At 53.2% G+C, this 23,267-nt stretch overlaps 1 protein-coding gene across 1 annotated transcript in view; it reads right to left on the reverse strand.

Moving 5' to 3' along the window:
• LOC110508009 (NADPH oxidase 4) overlaps positions 1-23,267 on the reverse strand; it is a 69,468-nt gene that overhangs the window by 12,888 nt on the left and 33,313 nt on the right. The window contains exons 11-12 of the mRNA XM_036965288.1: positions 9,352-9,414; positions 8,562-8,622 (exon numbers count right to left, since the gene is read on the reverse strand). Coding sequence (XP_036821183.1) covers positions 8,562-8,622; positions 9,352-9,414 — 124 coding nt within the window. The remainder of the gene's footprint in view (positions 1-8,561; positions 8,623-9,351; positions 9,415-23,267) is intronic.

Raw genomic sequence — 23,267 nt, forward strand, 5'->3', positions numbered from 1 at the left:
TGGCTGTACTGTAGCTTGTATGGGGTTGTGGTAGGACTAGCTGACTGTAGCCTGTTCAGGGTTGTGGTAGGACTGGCTGTACTGTAGCTTGTATGGGGTTGTGGTAGGACTAGCTGTGCTGTAGCCTGTTCAGGGTTGTGGTAGGACTAGCTGTGCTGTAGCCTGTTCAGGGTTGTGGTAGGACTGGCTGTACTGTAGCTTGTATGGGGTTGTGGTAGGACTAGCAGTACTGTAGCTTGTTCAGGGTTGTGGTAGGACTAGCTGACTGTAGCTTGTATGGGGTTGTGGTAGGACTAACAGTACTGTAGCTTGTTTGGGGTTGTGGTATGACTAGCAGTACTGTAGCTTGTTTGGGGTTGTGGTAGGACTGGCTGTACTGTAGCTTGTTTGAGGTTGTGGTAGGACTGGCTGTACTGTAGCTTGTATGGGGTTGTGGTAGGACTAGCAGTACTGTAGCTTGTTTGGGGTTGTGGTAGGACTGGCTGTACTGTAGCTTGTATGGTGTTGTGGTAGGACTAGCAGTACTGTAGCTTGTTTGGGGTTGTGGTAGGACTAGCAGTACTATAGCTTGTTTGGGGTTGTGGTAGGACTAGCAGTACTGTAGCTTGTTTGGGGTTGTGGTAGGACTGGCTGTACTGTAGCTTGTTTGGGGTTGTGGTAGGACTAGCAGTACTGTAGCTTGTTTGGGGTTGTGGTAGGACTGGCTGTACTGTAGCTTGTATGGGGTTGTGGTAGGACTAGCTGTACTGTAGCTTGTATGGGGTTGTGGTAGGACTGGCTGTACTGTAGCTTGTATGGGGTTGTGGTAGGACTAGCTGACTGTAGCCTGTTCAGGGTTGTGGTAGGACTGGCTGTACTGTAGCTTGTATGGGGTTGTGGTAGGACTAGCTGTGCTGTAGCCTGTTCAGGGTTGTGGTAGGACTAGCTGTGCTGTAGCCTGTTCAGGGTTGTGGTAGGACTGGCTGTACTGTAGCTTGTATGGGGTTGTGGTAGGACTAGCAGTACTGTAGCTTGTTCAGGGTTGTGGTAGGACTAGCTGACTGTAGCTTGTATGGGGTTGTGGTAGGACTAACAGTACTGTAGCTTGTTTGGGGTTGTGGTATGACTAGCAGTACTGTAGCTTGTTTGGGGTTGTGGTAGGACTGGCTGTACTGTAGCTTGTTTGAGGTTGTGGTAGGACTGGCTGTACTGTAGCTTGTATGGGGTTGTGGTAGGACTAGCAGTACTGTAGCTTGTTTGGGGTTGTGGTAGGACTGGCTGTACTGTAGCTTGTATGGGGTTGTGGTAGGACTAGCAGTACTGTAGCTTGTTTGGGGTTGTGGTAGGATTGGCTGTACTGTAGGTTGTATGGGGTTGTGGTAGGACTAGCTGTACTGTAGCTTGTTTGGGGTTGTGGTAGGACTAGCAGTACTGTAGCTTGTTCAGGGTTGTGGTAGGACTGGCTGTACTGTAGCTTGTATGGGGTTGTGGTAGGACTAGCAGTACTGTAGCTTGTTTGGGGTTGTGGTAGGATTGGCTGTACTGTAGGTTGTATGGGGTTGTGGTAGGACTAGCTGTACTGTAGCTTGTATGGGGTTGTGGGAGGACTAGCTGTGCTGTAGCCTGTTCAGGGTTGTGGTAGGACTAGCTGTGCTGTAGCCTGTTCGGGGTTGTGGTAGGACTGGCAGTACTGTAACTTGTATGGGGTTGTGGTAGGACTAGCAGTACTGTAGCTTGTTCAGGGTTGTGGTAGGACTAGCTGACTGTAGCTTGTATGGGGTTGTGGTAGGACTAGCAGTACTGTAGCTTGTTCAGGGTTGTGGTAGGACTAGCAGTACTGTAGCTTGTTTGGGGTTGTGGTAGGACTGGCTGTACTGTAGCTTGTTTGAGGTTGTGGTAGGACTGGCTGTACTGTAGCTTGTATGGGGTTGTGGTAGGACTAGCAGTACTGTAGCTTGTTTGGGGTTGTGGTAGGACTGGCTGTACTGTAGCTTGTTTGGGGTTGTGGTAGGACTGGCTGTACTGTAGCTTGTATGGGGTTGTGGTAGGACTGGCTGTACTGTAGCTTGTATGGGGTTGTGGTAGGACTAGCAGTACTGTAGCTTGTTTGGGGTTGTGGTAGGACTGGCTGTACTGTAGCTTGTATGGGGTTGTGGTAGGACTAGCAGTACTGTAGCTTGTTTGGGGTTGTGGTAGGATTGGCTGTACTGTAGGTTGTATGGGGTTGTGGTAGGACTAGCTGTACTGTAGCTTGTTTGGGGTTGTGGTAGGACTAGCAGTACTGTAGCTTGTTCAGGGTTGTGGTAGGACTAGCAGTACTGTAGCTTGTTTGGGGTTGTGGTAGGACTAGCAGTACTGTAGCTTGTTTGGGGTTGTGGTAGGATTGGCTGTACTGTAGGTTGTTCAGGGTTGTGGTAGGAGTAGCTGACTGTAGCTTGTATGGGGTTGTGGTAGGACTAACAGTACTGTAGCTTGTTTGGGGTTGTGGTATGACTAGCAGTACTGCAGCTTGTTTGAGGTTGTGGTAGGACTGGCTGTACTGTACGTTGTATGGGGTTGTGGTAGGACAGGCTGTACTGTAGCTTGTTTGGGGTTGTGGTAGGACTAGCAGTAATGTACCTTGTTTGGGGTTGTGGTAGGACTGGCTGTACTGTAGGTTGTTTGGGGTTGTGGTAGGACTGGCTGTACTGTAGCTTGTTTGGGGTTGTGGTAGGACAGGCTGTACTGTAGGTTGTATGGGGTTGTGGTAGGACTAGCTGTACTGTAGCTTGAATGGGGTTGTGGTAGGACTAGCTGTACTGTAGACTGTTTGGGGTTTGTGGTAGGACTAGCAGTACTGTAGCTTGTATGGGGTTGTGGTAGGACTAGCAGTACTGTAGCTTGTTTGGGGTTGTGGTAGGACCTGCTGTACTGTAGGTTGTATGGGGTTGTGGTAGGACTAGCTGTACTGTAGCTTGTATGGGGTTGTGGTAGGACTAGCTGTACTGTAGACTGTTTGGATTTGTGGTAGGACTAGCAGTACTGTAGCTTGTTTGGGGTTGTGGTAGGACTAGCAGTACTGTAGCCTGTTTGGGGTTGTGGTAGGACTAGCAGTACTGTAGCTTGTATGGGGTTGTGGTAGGACTGGCTGTACTGTAGCTTGTTTGTGGTTGTGGTAGGACTAGCTGTACTGTAGCTTGTTCAGGGTTGTGGTAGGACTAGCTGTACTGTAGCCTGTTTGGGGTTGTGGTAGGACTAGCAGTACTGTAGCTTGTAAGGGGTTGTGTTAGGACTAGCAGTACTGTAGCTTGTTTGGGGTTGTGGTAGGACTAGCAGTACTGTAGCCTGTTTGGGGTTGTGGAAGGACTAGCAGTACTGTAGCTTGTATGGGGTTGTGGTAGGACTGGCTGTACTGTAGCTTGTTTGTGGTTGTGGTAGGACTAGCAGTACTGTAGCTTGTTTGGGGTTGTGGTAGGACTAGCAGTACTGTAGCTTGTATGGGGTTGTGTTGGGACTAGCAGTACTGTAGCTTGTATGGGGTTGTGGTAGGACTAGCAGTACTGTAGGTTGTATGGGGTTGTGGTAGGACTAGCTGTACTGTAGCTTGTATGGGGTTGTGGTAGGACTGGCTGTACTGTAGGTTGTATGGGGTTGTGGTAGGACTAGCTGTACTGTAGCTTGTATGGGGTTGTGGTAGGACTGGCTGTACTGTAGGTTGTTTGGGGTTGTGGTAGGACTAGCAGTACTGTAGCTTGTATGGGGTTGTGGTAGGACTAGCAGTACTGTAGTGCGTATGGGTTTGTGGTAGGACTAGCTGTACTGTAGCTTGTATGGGGTTGTGGTATGACTGGCTGTACTGTAGGTTGTATGGGGTTGTGGTAGGACTAGCAGTAGTGTAGCTTGTATGGGGTTGTGGTAGGACTGACTGTACTGTAGGTTGTTTGGGGTTGTGGTAGGACTAGCAGTACTGTAGCTTGTATGGGGTTGTGTTAGGACTAGCAGTACTGTAGGTTGTATGGGGTTGTGGTAGGACTAGCTATACTGTAGCTTGTATGGGGTTGTGGTATGACTGGCTGTACTGTAGGTTGTATGGGGTTGTGGTATGACTAGCAGGACTGTAGCTTGTATGGGGTTGTAGTAGGACTGGCTGTACTGTAGGTTGTTTGGGGTTGTGGTAGGACTAGCAGTACTGTAGCTTGTATGGGGTTGTGGTAGGACTGGCTGTACTGTAGGTTGTATGGGGTTGTGGTAGGACTAGCTATACTGTAGCTTGTATGGGGTTGTGGTAGGACTAGCTGTACTGTAGCTTTTTCAGGGTTGTGGTAGGACTAGCTGTACTGTAGCCTGTTTGGGGTTGTGGTAGGACTGGCTGTACTGTAGGTTGTATGGGGTTGTGGTAGGACTAGCTGTACTGTAGCTTGTATGGGGTTGTGGTAGGACTGGCTGTACTGTAGGTTGTATGGGGTTGTGGTATGACTGGCTGTACTGTAGGTTGTATGGGGTTGTGGTATGACTTGCAGGACTGTAGCTTGTATGGGGTTGTAGTAGGACTGGCTGTACTGTAGGTTGTTTGGGGTTGTGGTAGGACTAGCAGTACTGTAGCTTGTATGGGGTTGTGGTAGGACTGGCTGTACTGTAGGTTGTATGGGGTTGTGGTAGGACTAGCTATACTGTAGCTTGTATGGGGTTGTGGTAGGACTAGCTGTACTGTAGCTTTTTCAGGGTTGTGGTAGGACTAGCTGTACTGTAGCCTGTTTGGGGTTGTGGTAGGACTGGCTGTACTGTAGGTTGTATGGGGTTGTGGTAGGACTAGCTGTACTGTAGCTTGTATGGGGTTGTGGTAGGACTGGCTGTAGAGTCATGTTAGAGCCACTGCTAGAACTATGTTAGCCCTCAGAACCCTGCACTAATACTCCTAGAGTCATGTTAGCTCTTAGAACCCTGTACTAATACTTCTAGAGCCATGTTAGCTCTTAGAACCCTGTACTAATACTGCTAGAGCCATGTTAGCTCTTAGAACCCTGTACTAATACTGCTAGAGCCATGTTAGCTCTTAGAACCATGTACTAATACTGCTAGAGCCATGTTATCTCTTAGAACCCTGTACTAATACTGCTAGAGCCATGTTAGCTCTTAGAACCCTGTACTAATACTTCTAGAGCCATGTTAGCTCTTAGAACCCTGTACTAATACTGCTAGAGCCATGTTAGCTCTTAGAACCATGCACTAATACTGCTAGAGTCATGTTAGCTCTTAGAACCCTGTACTAATACTTCTAGAGCCATGTTAAATCAAATCAAATCAAATCAAATTTTATTTGTCACATACACATGGTTAGCAGATGTTAATGCGAGTGTAGCGAAATGCTTGTGCTTCTAGTTCCGACAATGCAGTAATAACAAGTAATCTAACTAACAATTCCAAAACTACTGTCTTGTACACAGTGTAAGGGGATAAAGAATATGTACATAAGGATATATGAATGAGTGATGGTACAGAGCAGCATAGGCAAGATACAGTAGATGGTATCGGGTACAGTATGTACAAATGAGATGAGTATGTAAACAAAGTGGCATAGTATAGTATAAAGTGGCTAGTGATACATGTATTACATAAGGATACCGTCGATGATATAGAGTACAGTATATACGTATGCATATGAGATGAATAATGTAGGGTAAGTAACATTTATATAAGGTAGCATTGTTTAAAGTGGCTAGTGATATATTTACATCATTTCCCATCAATTCCCATTATTAAAGTGGCTGGAGTTGAGTCAGTGTCAGTGTGTTGGCAGCAGCCACTCAGTGTTAGTGGTGGCTGTTTAACAGTCTGATGGCCTTGAGATAGAAGCTGTTTTTCAGTCTCTCGGTCCCAGCTTTGATGCACCTGTACTGACCTCGCCTTCTGGATGATAGCGGGGTGAACAGGCAGTGGCTCGGGTGGTTGATGTCCTTGATGATCTTTATGGCCTTCCTGTGACATCGGGTGGTGTAGGTGTCCTGGAGGGCAGGTAGTTTGCCCCCGGTGATGCGTTGTGCAGACCTCACTACCCTCTGGAGAGCCTTACGGTTGAGGGCGGTGCAGTTGCCATACCAGGCGGTGATACAGCCCGCCAGGATGCTCTCGATTGTGCATCTGTAGAAGTTTGTGAGTGCTTTTGGTGACAAGCCGAATTTCTTCAGCCTCCTGAGGTTGAAGAGGCGCTGCTGCGCCTTCTTCACGATGCTGTCTGTGTGAGTGGACCAATTCAGTTTGTCTGTGATGTGTATGCCGAGGAACTTAAAACTTGCTACCCTCTCCACTACTGTTCCATCGATGTGGATAGGGGGGTGTTCCCTCTGCTGTTTCCTGAAGTCCACAATCATCTCCTTAGTTTTGTTGACGTTGAGTGTGAGGTTGTTTTCCTGACACCACACTCCGAGGGCCCTCACCTCCTCCCTGTAGGCCGTCTCATCGTTGTTGGTAATCAAGCCTACCACTGTTGTGTCGTCCGCAAACTTGATGATTGAGTTGGAGGCGTGCGTGGCCACGCAGTCGTGGGTGAACAGGGAGTACAGGAGAGGGCTCAGAACGCAACCTTGTGGGGCCCCAGTGTTGAGGATCAGCGGGGAGGAGATGTTGTTGCCTACCCTCACCACCTGGGGGCGGCCCGTCAGGAAGTCCAGTACCCAGTTGCACAGGGCGGGGTCGAGACCCAGGGTCTCGAGCTTGATGACGAGCTTGGAGGGTACTATGGTGTTGAATGCCGAGCTGTAGTCGATGAACAGCATTCTCACATAGGTATTCCTCTTGTCCAGATGGGTTAGGGCAGTGTGCAGTGTGGTTGAGATTGCATCGTCTGTGGACCTATTTGGGCGGTAAGCAAATTGGAGTGGGTCTAGGGTGTCAGGTAGGGTGGAGGTGATATGGTCCTTGACTAGTCTCTCAAAGCACTTCATGATGACGGATGTGAGTGCTACGGGGCGGTAGTCATTTAGCTCAGTTACCTTAGCTTTCTTGGGAACAGGAACAATGGTGGCCCTCTTGAAGCATGTGGGAACAGCAGACTGGTATAGGGATTGATTGAATATGTCCGTAAACACACCGGCCAGCTGGTCTGCGCATGCTCTGAGGGCGCGGCTGGGGATGCCATCTGGGCCTGCAGCCTTGCGAGGGTTAACACGTTTAAATGTCTTACTCACCTCGGCTGCAGTGAAGGAGAGACCGCATGTTTTCGTTGCAGGCCGTGTCAGTGGCACTGTATTGTCCTCAAAGCGGGCAAAAAAGTTATTTAGTCTGCCTGGGAGCAAGACATCCTGGTCCGTGACTGGGCTGGGTTTCTTCCTGTAGTCCGTGATTGACTGTAGACCCTGCCACATGCCTCTTGTGTCTGAGCCGTTGAATTGAGATTCTACTTTGTCTCTGTACTGGCGCTTAGCTTGTTTGATAGCCTTGCGGAGGGAATAGCTGCACTGTTTGTATTCGGTCATGTTACCAGACACCTTGCCCTGATTAAAAGCAGTGGTTCGCGCTTTCAGTTTCACACGAATGCTGCCATCAATCCACGGTTTCTGGTTAGGGAATGTTTTAATCGTTGCTATGGGAACGACATCTTCAACGCACGTTCTAATGAACTCGCACACCGAATCAGCGTATTCGTCAATGTTGTTATCTGACGCAATACGAAACATCTCCCAGTCCACGTGATGGAAGCAGTCTTGGAGTGTGGAGTCAGCTTGGTCGGACCAGCGTTGGACAGACCTCAGCGTGGGAGCCTCTTGTTTTAGTTTCTGTCTGTAGGCAGGGATCAACAAAATGGAGTCGTGGTCAGCTTTTCCGAAAGGGGGGCGGGGCAGGGCCTTATATGTTAGCTCTTAGAACCCTGTACTAATACTGCTAGAGCCATGTCAGCTCTTAGAACCCAGTACTAATACTTCTAGAGCCATGTTAGCTCTTAGAACCCTGTACTAATACTTCTAGAGCCATGTTAGCTCTTAGAACCCTGTACTAATACTGCTAGAGCCATGTTAGCTCTTAGAACCATGTACTAATACTGCTAGAGCCATGTTAGCTCTTATAACCCTGTACTAATACTGCTAGAGCCATGTTAGCTCTTAGAACCCTGTACTAATACTGCTAGAGCCATGTTAGCTCTTAGAACCCTGTACTAATACTGCTAGAGCCATGTTAGCTCTTAGAACCATGCACTAATACTGCTAGAGTCATGTTAGCTCTTAGAACCATGCACTAATACTGCTAGAGTCATGTTAGCTCTTAGAACCCTGTACTAATACTGCTAGAGTCATGTTAGCTCTTAGAACCATGCAAGTGCTAATACTGCTTCTAATACTGCTCTCTATGTTAGCCATCAGCTTACAGAAGCCTCCGGAAATTGATTCTCCCAAGCAAAGATGAGAAGGGGGTTAAAACAAACCTCCCCACCCCCTCCCCAATTCTGTCATTTCTGAGATGGTACAGGCTGTCCCTGGAGCTTAGGGAGGATGTACAGGAGATCCACTGTGTTGTGTTGCGTGTTGTGTTGTGTGTGTGTGTGTGTGTGTGTGTGTGTGTGTGTGTGTGTGTGTGTGTGTGTGTGTGTGTGTGTGTGTGTCCAGTCTCACCAGTCCAGTCTCCCACCACTCTGAGATGTATTCCTAAAGTTTCTTTCTTCTCCGTGGGACACTGCAAGGGAGAGCACAGACAATGAGTCATTCACATACACACTACTGAGCACACACACACACACACACACACACACACTGAGCGTGCCTCGGCCTGGTGTTTTTGGGGGGATTGTAGCAGAATCACTGACAAAGAGCAGACAGACCCCTGAGGGCAGTAACACTGTCTGCCAACAGGAAAGCAATGTGCATGTACATTGAGTGTGTGTGTGCATGTGTGCGTGTGTGCATGTATGTGTGTGTGTGTGTGTGTGTGTGTGTGTGTGTGTGTGTGTGTGTGTGTGTGTGTGTGTGTGTGTGTGTATATGATGCGTGTGTGAATGTTAAAAAGGAGTGGATCAGATTCCTGAAGTAAAGTCTCTTATTCCAGAACAATCATTTGACTTCTGCCGAATTGCTAAAGAACTGTAGCTGATGTGTGAGGGATTTAAAGTGTCAACAGTCAATCTACCAGCTTAACCCTAACCCTAACCCCCTGCCTCCACATCAATGAGAGAACTGGATCCGAGGGGCCTCAGAGAGAGAGAACTGTTCGTATACCAGGGGGTAAAAAAGGTAGGTTGTAGCACGTGCCTTTAGATGTGAGTATTATGTCATGTTTGAGGTATGAAGAGAAAGCATGGTGAATTGATATCTTGCACTGTGTGTGAAGAAGCCTCTAGCTGTTCAGAAGACCTCGATCTGCACATTTGTTGTTTGATTTGTGAGAAAACCGACTGAACCAACTTACCGCAGTCAGAGTGAAGGGATGGTTTTCAAATGATGACACACTGGGACAGTTTAGTACAATGTACTGAGAAAGGACAAGGAGAGGGAGGTAAGACAGAGGGAGAACATAGACAGAGAAAAAAATCAAATCTTAAACTCTACAGCTGTTCTACTCATGACTACTGCACGATTCCAGACCATTCCCTCGCCCCACCAGATTCCAGACCATTCCCTCGCCCCACCAGATTCCAGACAATTCCCTCGCCCCACCAGATTCCAAACCATTCCCTCACCCCACCAGATTCCAAACCATTCCCTCGCCCCAACAGATTCCAAACCATTCCCTCGCCCCACCAGATTCAAAATCATTCCCTCGCCCCACCAGATTCCAGACCATTCCCTCGCCCCACCAGATTCCAGACCATTCCTTCGCCCCACCAAATTCCAAACCATTCCCTCGCCCCACCAGATTCCAGACCATTCCCTCGCCTCACCAGATTCCAAACCATTCCCTCGCCCCACCAGATTCCAGACCATTCCCTCGCCTCACCAGATTCCAAACCATTCCCTCGCCTCACCAGATTCCAAACCATTCCCTCGCCTCACCAGATTCCAGACCATTCCCTCGCCCCACCAGATTCCAGACCATTCCCTCGCCTCACCAGATTCCAGACCATTCCCTCGCCCCACCAGATTCCAAACCATTCTCTCGCCCCACCAGATTCCAGACCATTCCCTCGCCTCACCAGATTCCAAACCATTCCCTCGCCTCACCAGATTCCAAACCATTCCCTCGCCTCACCAGATTCCAGACCATTCCCTCGCCCCACCAGATTCCAGACCATTCCCTCGCCTCACCAGATTCCAGACCATTCCCTCGCCTCACCAGACTGCAAACCATTCCCTCGCCTCACCAGATTCCAAACCATTCCCTCGCTTCACCAGATTCCAAACCATTCCCTCGCCTCACCAGATTCCAAACCATTCCCTCGCCCCACCAGATTCCAGACCATTGCCTCGTCTCACCAGATTCCAGACCATTCCCTCGCACCACCAGATTCCAGACCATTCCCTCGCCCCACCAGATTCCAGACAATTCCCTCACCCCACCAGATTCCAAACCATTCCCTCGCCCCACCAGATTCCAAACCATTCCCTCGCCCCAACAGATTCCAAACCATTCCCTCGCCCCACCAGAATCCAGACCATTCCCTCGCCTCACCAGATTCCAGACCATTCCCTCGACCCACCAGATTCCAGACCATTCCCTCGCCTCACCAGACTGCAAACCATTCCCTCGCCCCACCAGATTCCAAACCATTCCCTCGCCCCACCAGATTCCAAACCATTCCCTCGCCCCAACAGATTCCAAACCATTCCCTCGCCCCACCAGATTCCAGACCATTCCCTTGCCTCACCAGATTCCAGACCATTCCTTCGCCCCAACAGATTCCAAACCATTCCCTCGCCTCACCAGATTCCAGACCATTCCCTCGCCTCACCAGATTCCAAACCATTCCCTCGCCCCACCAGATTCCAGACCATTCCCTCGCCCCACCAGATTCCAAACCATTCCCTCGCCCCACCAGATTCCAGACCATTCCCTCGCCCCACCAGATTCCAAACCATTCCCTCGCCCCACCAGATTCCAGACCATTCCCTCGCCCCACCAGATTCCAGACCATTCCCTCGCCTCACCAGATTCCAGACCATTCCCTCGCCCCACCAGATTCCAAACCATTCCCTCGCCCCACCAGATTCCAGACAATTCTCTGGCCCCACCAGATTCCAAACCATTCCCTCGCCCCAACAGATTCCAGACCATTCCCTCGCCTCACCAGATTCCAAACCATTCCCTCGCCTCACCAGATTCCAGACCATTCCCTCGCCCCACCAGATTCCAGACCATTCCCTCGCCTCACCAGATTCCAGACCATTCCCTCGCCCCACCAGATTCCAAACCATTCCCTCGCCCCACCAGATTCCAGACCATTCCCTCGCCTCACCAGATTCCAAACCATTCCCTCGCCTCACCAGATTCCAAACCATTCCCTCGCCTCACCAGATTCCAGACCATTCCCTCGCCCCACCAGATTCCAGACCATTCCCTCGCCCCACCAGATTCCAGACCATTCCCTCGCCTCACCAGACTGCAAACCATTCCCTCGCCTCACCAGATTCCAAACCATTCCCTCGCTTCACCAGATTCCAAACCATTCCCTCGCCTCACCAGATTCCAAACCATTCCCTCGCCCCACCAGATTCCAAACCATTCCCTCGTCTCACCAGATTCCAGACCATTCCCTCGCACCACCAGATTCCAGACCATTCCCTCGCCCCACCAGATTCCAGACCATTCCCTCGCCCCACCAGATTCCAAACCATTCCCTCGCCCCACCAGATTCCAAACCATTCCCTCGCCCCAACAGATTCCAAACCATTCCCTCGCCCCACCAGAATCAAGACCATTCGCTCGCCTCACCAGATTCCAGACCATTCCCTCGCCCCACCAGATTCCAGACCATTCCCTCGCCTCACCAGACTGCAAACCATTCCCTCGCCCCACCAGATTCCAAACCATTCCCTCGCCCCACCAGATTCCAAACCATTCCCTCGCCCCAACAGATTCCAAACCATTCCCTCGCCCCACCAGATTCCAGACCATTCCCTTGCCCCACCAGATTCCAGACCATTCCTTCGCCCCAACAGATTCCAAACCATTCCCTCGCCTCACCAGATTCCAGACCATTCCCTCGCCTCACCAGATTCCAAACCATTCCCTCGTCTCACCAGATTCCAGACCATTCCCTCGCACCACCAGATTCCAGACCATTCCCTCGCCCCACCAGATTCCAGACAATTCCCTCGCCCCACCAGATTCCAAACCATTCCCTCGCCCCACCAGATTCCAAACCATTCCCTCGCCCCAACAGATTCCAAACCATTCCCTCGCCCCACCAGAATCCAGACCATTGGCTCGCCTCACCAGATTCCAGACCATTCCCTCGCCCCACCAGATTCCAGACCATTCCCTCGCCTCACCAGACTGCAAACCATTCCCTCGCCCCACCAGATTCCAAACCATTCCCTCGCCCCACCAGATTCCAAACCATTCCCTCGCCCCAACAGATTCCAAACCATTCCCTCGCCCCACCAGATTCCAGACCATTCCCTTGCCCCACCAGATTCCAGACCATTCCTTCGCCCCAACAGATTCCAAACCATTCCCTCGCCTCACCAGATTCCAGACCATTCCCTCGCCCCACCAGATTCCAAACCATTCCCTCGCCCCACCAGATTCCAGACCATTCCCTCGCCCCACCAGATTCCAGACCATTCCCTCGCCTAACCAGATTCCAGACCATTCCCTCGCCCCACCAGATTCCAGACCATTCCCTCGCCCCACCAGATTCCAGACAATTCTCTGGCCCCACCAGATTCCAAACCATTCCCTCGCCCCACCAGATTCCAGACCATTCCCTCGCCTCACCAGATTCCAGACCATTCCCTCGCCCCACCAGATTCCAGACCATTCCCTCGCCTCACCAGATTCCAGACCATTCCCTCGCCCCACCAGATTCCAGACCATTCCCTCGCCCCACCAGATTCCAGACAATTCCCTCGCCCCACCAGATTCCAAACCATTCCCTCGCCCCACCAGATTCCAAACCATTCCCTCGCCCCAACAGATTCCAAACCATTCCCTCGCCCCACCAGATTCCAGACCATTCCCTCGCCTCACCAGATTCCAGACCATTCCCTCGCCCCACCAGATTCCAGACCATTCCCTCACCCCACCAGATTCCAGACAATTCCCTCGCCCCACCAGATTCCAAACCATTCCCTCGCCCCACCAGATTCCAAACCATTCCCTCGCCCCACCAGATTCCAAACCATTCCCTCGCCCCACCAGATTCCAGACCATTCCCTTGCCTCACCAGATTCCAGACCATTCCCTCGCCCCAACAGATTCCAAACCATTTCCTCACCCCACCAGATTCCAGACAATTCCCTCGCCCCACCAGATTCCAAACCATTCCCTCGCCCCACCAGATTCCAAACCATTCCCTCGCCCCAACAGATTCCAAACCATTCCCTCGCCCCACCAGAATCCAGACCATTCGCTCGCCTCACCAGATTCCAGACCATTCCCTCGCCCCACCAGATTCCAGACCATTCCCTCGCCTCACCAGACTGCAAACCATTCCCTCGCCCCACCAGATTCCAAACCATTCCCTCGCCCCACCAGATTCCAAACCATTCCCTCGCCCCAACAGATTCCAAACCATTCCCTCGCCCCACCAGATTCCAGACCATTCCCTTGCCCCACCAGATTCCAGACCATTCCTTCGCCCCAACAGATTCCAAACCATTCCCTCGCCTCACCAGATTCCAGACCATTCCCTCGCCTCACCAGATTCCAAACCATTCCCTCGCCCCACCAGATTCCAGACCATTCCCTCGCCCCACCAGATTCCAAACCATTCCCTCGCCCCACCAGATTCCAGACCATTCCCTCGCCCCACCAGATTCCAGAACATTCCCTCGCCTCACCAGATTCCAGACCATTCCCTCGCCCCACCAGATTCCAGACCATTCCCTCGCCCCACCAGATTCCAGACAATTCTCTGGCCCCACCAGATTCCAAACCATTCCCTCGCCCCACCAGATTCCAGACCATTCAATCGCCTCACCAGACTGCAAACCATTCCCTCGCCTCACCAGATTCCAAACCATTCCCTCGCTTCACCAGATTCCAAACCATTCCCTCGCCTCACCAGATTCCTAACCATTCCCTCGCCCCACCAGATTCCAAACCATTCCCTCGCCTCACCAGACTGCAAACCATTCCATCGCCCCACCAGATTCCAGACCATTCCCTCGCCTCACCAGATTCCAGACCATTCCCTCGCCCCACCAGATTCCAGACCATTCCCTCGCCTCACCAGATTCCAGACCATTCCCTCGCCCCACCAGATTCCAGACCATTCCCTCGCCCCACCAGATTCCAGACAATTCCCTCGCCCCACCAGATTCCAAACCATTCCCTCGCCCCACCAGATTCCAAACCATTCCCTCGCCCCAACAGATTCCAAACCATTCCCTCGCCCCACCAGATTCCAGACCATTCCCTCGCCTCACCAGATTCCAGACCATTCCCTCGCCCCACCAGATTCCAGACCATTCCCTCACCCCACCAGATTCCAGACAATTCCCTCGCCCCACCAGATTCCAAACCATTCCCTCGCCCCACCAGATTCCAAACCATTCCCTCGCCCCACCAGATTCCAAACCATTCCCTCGCCCCACCAGATTCCAGACCATTCCCTTGCCTCACCAGATTCCAGACCATTCCCTCGCCCCAACAGATTCCAAACCATTCCCTCGCCTCACCAGATTCCAGACCATTCCCTCGCCTCACCAGATTCCAAACCATTCCCTCGCCCCACCAGATTCCAGACCATTCCCTCGCCTCACCAGATTCCAGACCATTCCCTCGCCTCACCAGACTGCACACCATTCCCTCGCCTAACCAGATTCCAAACCATTCCCTCGCTTCACCAGATTCCAAACCATTCCCTCGCCTCACCAGATTCCAAACCATTCCCTCGCCCCACCAGATTCCAGACCATTGCCTCGTCTCACCAGATTCCAGACCATTCCCTCGCACCACCAGATTCCAGACCATTCCCTCGCCCCACCAGATTCCAGACAATTCCCTCGCCCCACCAGATTCCAAACCATTCCCTCGCCCCACCAGATTCCAAACCATTCCCTCGCCCCAACAGATTCCAAACCATTCCCTCGCCCCACCAGAATCCAGACCATTCCCTCGCCTCACCAGATTCCAGACCATTCCCTCGACCCACCAGATTCCAGACCATCCCTCGCCTCACCAGACTGCAAACCATTCCCTCGCCCCACCAGATTCCAAACCATTCCCTCGCCCCACCAGATTCCAAACCATTCCCTCGCCCCAACAGATTCCAAACCATTCCCTCGCCCCACCAGATTCCAGACCATTCCCTTGCCTCACCAGATTCCAGACCATTCCTTCGCCCCAACAGATTCCAAACCATTCCCTCGCCTCACCAGATTCCAGACCATTCCCTCGCCTCACCAGATTCCAAACCATTCCCTCGCCCCACCAGATTCCAGACCATTCCCTCGCCCCACCAGATTCCAAACCATTCCCTCGCCCCACCAGATTCCAGACCATTCCCTCGCCCCACCAGATTCCAGACCATTCCCTCGCCTCACCAGATTCCAGACCATTCCCTCGCCCCACCAGATTCCAGACCATTCCCTCGCCCCACCAGATTCCAGACAATTCTCTGGCCCCACCAGATTCCAAACCATTCCCTCGCCCCACCAGATTCCAGACCATTCCCTCGCCTCACCAGATTCCAAACCATTCCCTCGCCTCACCAGATTCCAAACCATTCCCTCGCCTCACCAGATTCCAGACCATTCCCTCGCCCCACCAGATTCCAGACCATTCCCTCGCCTCACCAGATTCCAGACCATTCCCTCGACCCACCAGATTCCAAACCATTCCCTCGCCCCACCAGATTCCAGACCATTCCCTCGCCTCACCAGATTCCAAACCATTCCCTTGCCTCACCAGATTCCAAACCATTCCCTCGCCTCACCAGATTCCAGACTATTCCCTCGCCCCAACCAGATTCCAGACCATTCCCTCGCCTCACCAGATTCCAGACCATTCCCTCGCCTCACCAGATTCCAAACCATTCCCTCGCCTCACCAGATTCCAGACCATTCCCTCGCCCCACCAGATTCCAGACCATTCCCTCGCCTCACCAGATTCCAGACCATTCCCTCGCCCCACCAGATTCCAAACCATTCCCTCGCCCCACCAGATTCCAGACCATTCCCTCGCCTCACCAGATTCCAAACCATTCCCTCGCCTCACCAGATTCCAGACCATTCCCTCGCCCCACCAGATTCCAGACCATTCCCTCGCCTCACCAGATTCCAGACCATTCCCTCGCCCCAACAGATTCCAAACCATTCCCTCGCCTCACCAGATTCCAGACCATTCCCTCGCCTCACCAGATTCCAAACCATTCCCTCGCCCCACCAGATTCCAGACCATTCCCTCGCCCCACCAGATTCCAAACCATTCCCTCGCCCCACCAGATTCCAGACCATTCCCTCGCCCCACCAGATTCCAGACCATTCCCTCGCGTCACCAGATTCCAGACCATTCCCTCGCCCCACCAGATCCCAGACCATTCCCTCGCACCACCAGATTCCAGACAATTCTCTGGCCCCACCAGATTCCAAACCATTCCCTCGCCCCACCAGATTCCAGACCATTCAATCGCCTCACCAGACTGCAAACAATTCCCTCGCCTCACCAGATTCCAAACCATTCCCTCGCTTCACCAGATTCCAAACCATTCCCTCGCCTCACCAGATTCCAAACCATTCCCTCGCCCCACCAGATTCCAAACCATTCCCTCGCCCCAACAGATTCCAAACCATTCCCTCGCCCCACCAGATTCCAGACCATTCCCTCGCCTCACCAGATTCCAGACCATTCCCTCGCCCCACCAGATTCCAGACCATTCCCTCGCCTCACCAGATTCCAGACCATTCCCTCGCCCCACCAGATTCCAGACCATTGCATCGCCCCACCAGATTCCATACAATTCCCTCGACCCACCAGATTCCAAACCATTCCCTCGCCCCACCAGATTCCAAACCATTCCCTCGCCCCAACAGATTCCAAACCATTCCCTCGCCCCACCAGATTCCAGACCATTCCCTCGCCTCACCAGATTCCAGACCATTCCCTCGCCCCACCAGATTCCAGACCATTCCCTCACCCCACCAGATTCCAGACAATTCCCTCGCCCCACCAGATTCCAAACCATTCCCTCGCCCCACCAGATTCCAAACCATTCCCTCGCCCCACCAGATTCCAAACCATTCCCTCGCCCCACCAGATTCCAGACCATTCCCTTGCCTCACCAGATTCCAGACCATTCCCTCGCCCCAACAGATTCCAAACCATTCCCTCGCCTCACCAGATTCCAGACCATTCCCTCGCCTCACCAGATTCCAAACCATTCCCTCGCCCCACCAGATTCCAAATCATTCCCTCGCCCCACCAGATTCCAGACCATTCCCTCGCCCCACCAGATTCCAGACCATTCCCTCGCCCCACCAGATTCCAAACCATTCCCTCGCCCCACCAGATTCCAGACCATTCCCTCGCCTCACCAGATTCCAGACCATTCCCTCGCCTCACCATATTCCAAACCATTCCCTCGCCTCACCAGATTCCAAACCATTCCCTCGCCCCACCAGATTCCAGACCATTCCCTCGCCCCACCAGATTCCAGACAATTCTCTGGCCCCACCAGATTCCAAACCATTCCCTCGCCCCACCAGATTCCAGACCATTCAATCGCCTCACCAGACTGCAAACCATTCCCTCGCCTCACCAGATTCCAGACCATTCCCTCGCTTCACCAGATTCCAAACCATTCCCTCGCCTCACCAGATTCCAAACCATTCCCTCGCCCCACCAGATTCCAAACCATTCCCTCGCCCCAACAGATTCCAAACCATTCCCTCGCCCCACCAGATTCCAGACCATTCCCTCGCCTCACCAGATTCCAGACCATTCCCTCGCCCCACCAGATTCCAGACAATTCCCTCGCCCCACCAGATTCCAAACCATTCCCTCGCCCCACCAGATTCCAAACCATTCCCTCGCCCCAACAGATTCCAAACCATTCCCTCGCCCCACCAGAATCCAGACCATTCCCTCGCCTCACCAGATTCCAGACCATTCCCTCGACCCACCAGATTCCAGACCATCCCTCGCCTCACCAGACTGCAAACCATTCCCTCGCCCCACCAGATTCCAAACCATTCCCTCGCCCCACCAGATTCCAAACCATTCCCTCGCCCCAACAGATTCCAAACCATTCCCTCGCCCCACCAGATTCCAGACCATTCCCTTGCCTCACCAGATTCCAGACCATTCCTTCGCCCCAACAGATTCCAAACCATTCCCTCGCCTCACCAGATTCCAGACCATTCCCTCGCCTCACCAGATTCCAAACCATTCCCTCGCCCCACCAGATTCCAGACCATTCCCTCGCCCCACCAGATTCCAAACCATTCCCTCGCCCCACCAGATTCCAGACCATTCCCTCGCCCCACCAGATTCCAGACCATTCCCTCGCCTCACCAGATTCCAGACCATTCCCTCGCCCCACCAGATTCCAGACCATTCCCTCGCCCCACCAGATTCCAGACAATTCTCTGGCCCCACCAGATTCCAAACCATTCCCTCGCCCCACCAGATTCCAGACCATTCCCTCGCCTCACCAGATTCCAAACCATTCCCTCGCCTCACCAGATTCCAAACCATTCCCTCGCCTCACCAGATTCCAGACCATTCCCTCGCCCCACCAGATTCCAGACCATTCCCTCGCCTCACCAGATTCCAGACCATTCCCTCGACCCACCAGATTCCAAACCATTCCCTCGCCCCACCAGATTCCAGACCATTCCCTCGCCTCACCAGATTCCAAACCATTCCCTTGCCTCACCAGATTCCAAACCATTCCCTCGCCTCACCAGATTCCAGACTATTCCCTCGCCCCAACCAGATTCCAGACCATTCCCTCGCCTCACCAGATTCCAGACCATTCCCTCGCCTCACCAGATTCCAAACCATTCCCTCGCCTCACCAGATTCCAGACCATTCCCTCGCCCCACCAGATTCCAGACCATTCCCTCGCCTCACCAGATTCCAGACCATTCCCTCGCCCCACCAGATTCCAAACCATTCCCTCGCCCCACCAGATTCCAGACCATTCCCTCGCCTCACCAGATTCCAAACCATTCCCTCGCCTCACCAGATTCCAGACCATTCCCTCGCCCCACCAGATTCCAGACCATTCCCTCGCCTCACCAGATTCCAGACCATTCCCTCGCCCCAACAGATTCCAAACCATTCCCTCGCCTCACCAGATTCCAGACCATTCCCTCGCCTCACCAGATTCCAAACCATTCCCTCGCCCCACCAGATTCCAGACCATTCCCTCGCCCCACCAGATTCCAAACCATTCCCTCGCCCCACCAGATTCCAGACCATTCCCTCGCCCCACCAGATTCCAGACCATTCCCTCGCGTCACCAGATTCCAGACCATTCCCTCGCCCCACCAGATCCCAGACCATTCCCTCGCACCACCAGATTCCAGACAATTCTCTGGCCCCACCAGATTCCAAACCATTCCCTCGCCCCACCAGATTCCAGACCATTCAATCGCCTCACCAGACTGCAAACCATTCCCTCGCCTCACCAGATTCCAAACCATTCCCTCGCTTCACCAGATTCCAAACCATTCCCTCGCCTCACCAGATTCCAAACCATTCCCTCGCCCCACCAGATTCCAAACCATTCCCTCGCCCCAACAGATTCCAAACCATTCCCTCGCCCCACCAGATTCCAGACCATTCCCTCGCCTCACCAGATTCCAGACCATTCCCTCGCCCCACCAGATTCCAGACCATTCCCTCGCCTCACCAGATTCCAGACCATTCCCTCGCCCCACCAGATTCCAGACCATTGCATCGCCCCACCAGATTCCATACAATTCCCTCGACCCACCAGATTCCAAACCATTCCCTCGCCCCACCAGATTCCAAACCATTCCCTCGCCCCAACAGATTCCAAACCATTCCCTCGCCCCACCAGATTCCAGACCATTCCCTCGCCTCACCAGATTCCAGACCATTCCCTCGCCCCACCAGATTCCAGACCATTCCCTCACCCCACCAGATTCCAGACAATTCCCTCGCCCCACCAGATTCCAAACCATTCCCTCGCCCCACCAGATTCCAAACCATTCCCTCGCCCCACCAGATTCCAAACCATTCCCTCGCCCCACCAGATTCCAGACCATTCCCTTGCCTCACCAGATTCCAGACCATTCCCTCGCCCCAACAGATTCCAAACCATTCCCTCGCCTCACCAGATTCCAGACCATTCCCTCGCCTCACCAGATTCCAAACCATTCCCTCGCCCCACCAGATTCCAAATCATTCCCTCGCCCCACCAGATTCCAGACCATTCCCTCGCCCCACCAGATTCCAGACCATTCCCTCGCCCCACCAGATTCCAAACCATTCCCTCGCCCCACCAGATTCCAGACCATTCCCTCGCCTCACCAGATTCCAGACCATTCCCTCGCCTCACCATATTCCAAACCATTCCCTCGCCTCACCAGATTCCAAACCATTCCCTCGCCCCACCAGATTCCAGACCATTCCCTCGCCCCACCAGATTCCAGACAATTCTCTGGCCCCACCAGATTCCAAACCATTCCCTCGCCCCACCAGATTCCAGACCATTCAATCGCCTCACCAGACTGCAAACCATTCCCTCGCCTCACCAGATTCCAGACCATTCCCTCGCTTCACCAGATTCCAAACCATTCCCTCGCCTCACCAGATTCCAAACCATTCCCTCGCCCCACCAGATTCCAAACCATTCCCTCGCCCCAACAGATTCCAAACCATTCCCTCGCCCCACCAGATTCCAGACCATTCCCTCGCCTCACCAGATTCCAGACCATTCCCTCGCCCCACCAGATTCCAGACCATTCCCTCGCCTCACCAGATTCCAGACCATTCCCTCGCCCCACCAGATTCCAGACCATTCCCTCGCCCCACCAGATTCCAGACAATTCCCTCGCCCCACCAGATTCCAAACCATTCCCTCGCCCCACCAGATTCCAAACCATTCCCTCGCACCAACAGATTCCAAACCATTCCCTCGCCCCACCAGATTCCAGACCATTCCCTCGCCTCACCAGATTCCAGACCATTCCCTCGCCCCACCAGATTCCAGACCATTCCCTCACCCCACCAGATTCCAGACAATTCCCTCGCCCCACCAGATTCCAAACCATTCCCTCGCCCCACCAGATTCCAAACCATTCCCTCGCCCCACCAGATTCCAAACCATTCCCTTGCCTCACCAGATTCCAGACCATTCCCTCGCCCCAACAGATTCCAAACCATTCCCTCGCCTCACCAGATTCCAGACCATTCCCTCGCCTCACCAGATTCCAAACCATTCCCTCGCCCCACCAGATTCCAAATCATTCCCTCGCCCCACCAGATTCCAGACCATTCCCTCGCCCCACCAGATTCCAGACCATTCCCTCGCCCCACCAGATTCCAAACCATTCCCTCGCCCCACCAGATTCCAGACCATTCCCTCGCCTCACCAGATTCCAGACCATTCCCTCGCCTCACCATATTCCAAACCATTCCCTCGCCTCACCAGATTCCAAACCATTCCCTCGCCCCACCAGATTCCAGACCATTCCCTCGCCCCACCAGATTCCAGACAATTCTCTGGCCCCACCAGATTCCAAACCATTCCCTCGCCCCACCAGATTCCAGACCATTCAATCGCCTCACCAGACTGCAAACCATTCCCTCGCCTCACCAGATTCCAAACCATTCCCTCGCCTCACCAGATTCCAAACCATTCCCTCGCCCCACCAGATTCCAAACCATTCCCTCGCCAAAACAGATTCCAAACCATTCCCTCGCCCCACCAGATTCCAGACCATTCCCTCGCCTCACCAGATTCCAGACCATTCCCTCGCCCCACCAGATTCCAGACCATTCCCTCGCCTCACCAGATTCCAGACCATTCCCTCGCCCCACCAGATTCCAGACCATTCCCTCGCCCCACCAGATTCCAGACAATTCCCTCGCCCCACCAGATTCCAAACCATTCCCTCGCCCCACCAGATTCCAAACCATTCCCTCGCCCCAACAGATTCCAAACCATTCCCTCGCCCCACCAGATTCCAGACCATTCCCTCGCCTCACCAGATTCCAGACCATTCCCTCGCCCCAACAGATTCCAGACCATTCCCTCACCCCACCAGATTCCAGACAATTCCCTCGCCCCACCAGATTCCAAACCATTCCCTCGCCCCACCAGATTCCAAACCATTCCCTCGCCCCACCAGATTCCAAACCATTCCCTCGCCCCACCAGATTCCAGACCATTCCCTCGCCTCACCAGATTCCAGACCATTCCCTCGCCCCAACAGATTCCAGACCATTCCCTCGCCCCAACAGATTCCAAACCATTCCCTCGCCTCACCAGATTCCAGACCATTCCCTCGCCTCACCAGATTCCAAACCATTCCCTCGCCCCACCAGATTCCAAATCATTCCCTCGCCCCACCAGATTCCAGACCATTCCCTCGCCCCACCAGATTCCAGACCATTCCCTCGTCCCACCAGATTCCAAACCATTCCCTCGCCCCACCAGATTCCAGACCATTCCCTCGCCTCACCAGATTCCAGACCATTCCCTCGCCTCACCAGATTCCAAACCATTCCCTCGCCTCACCAGGTTCCAAACCATTCCCTCGCCTCACCAGATTCCAGACCATTCCCTCACCCCACCAGATTCCAGACCATTCCCTCGCCTCACCAGATGCCAGACCATTCACTCGCCTCACCAGACTGCAAACCATTCTCTCGCCTCACCAGATTCCAAACCATTCCCTCGCTTCACCAGATTCCAAACCATTCCCTCGCCTCACCAGATTCCAAACCAGTCCCTCGCCTCACCAGATTCCAGACCATTCCCTCGCCCCACCAGATTCCAGACCATTCCCTCGCCCCACCAGATTCCAGACCATTCCCTCGCCCCACCAGATTCCAGACCATTCCCTCGCCCCACCAGATTTCAGACCATTCCCTCGTCTCACCAGATTCCAAACCATTCCCTCGCCCCACCAGATTCCAAATCATTCCCTCGCCCCACCAGATTCCAGACCATTCCCTCGCCCCACCAGATTCCAGACCATTCCCTCGCCCCACCAGATTCCAAACCATTCCCTCGCCCCACCAGA

This window comes from Oncorhynchus mykiss, chromosome 27 (assembly GCF_013265735.2).
Source record: "Oncorhynchus mykiss isolate Arlee chromosome 27, USDA_OmykA_1.1, whole genome shotgun sequence".
NCBI classification, from domain to species: Eukaryota; Metazoa; Chordata; class Actinopteri; order Salmoniformes; family Salmonidae; genus Oncorhynchus; species Oncorhynchus mykiss.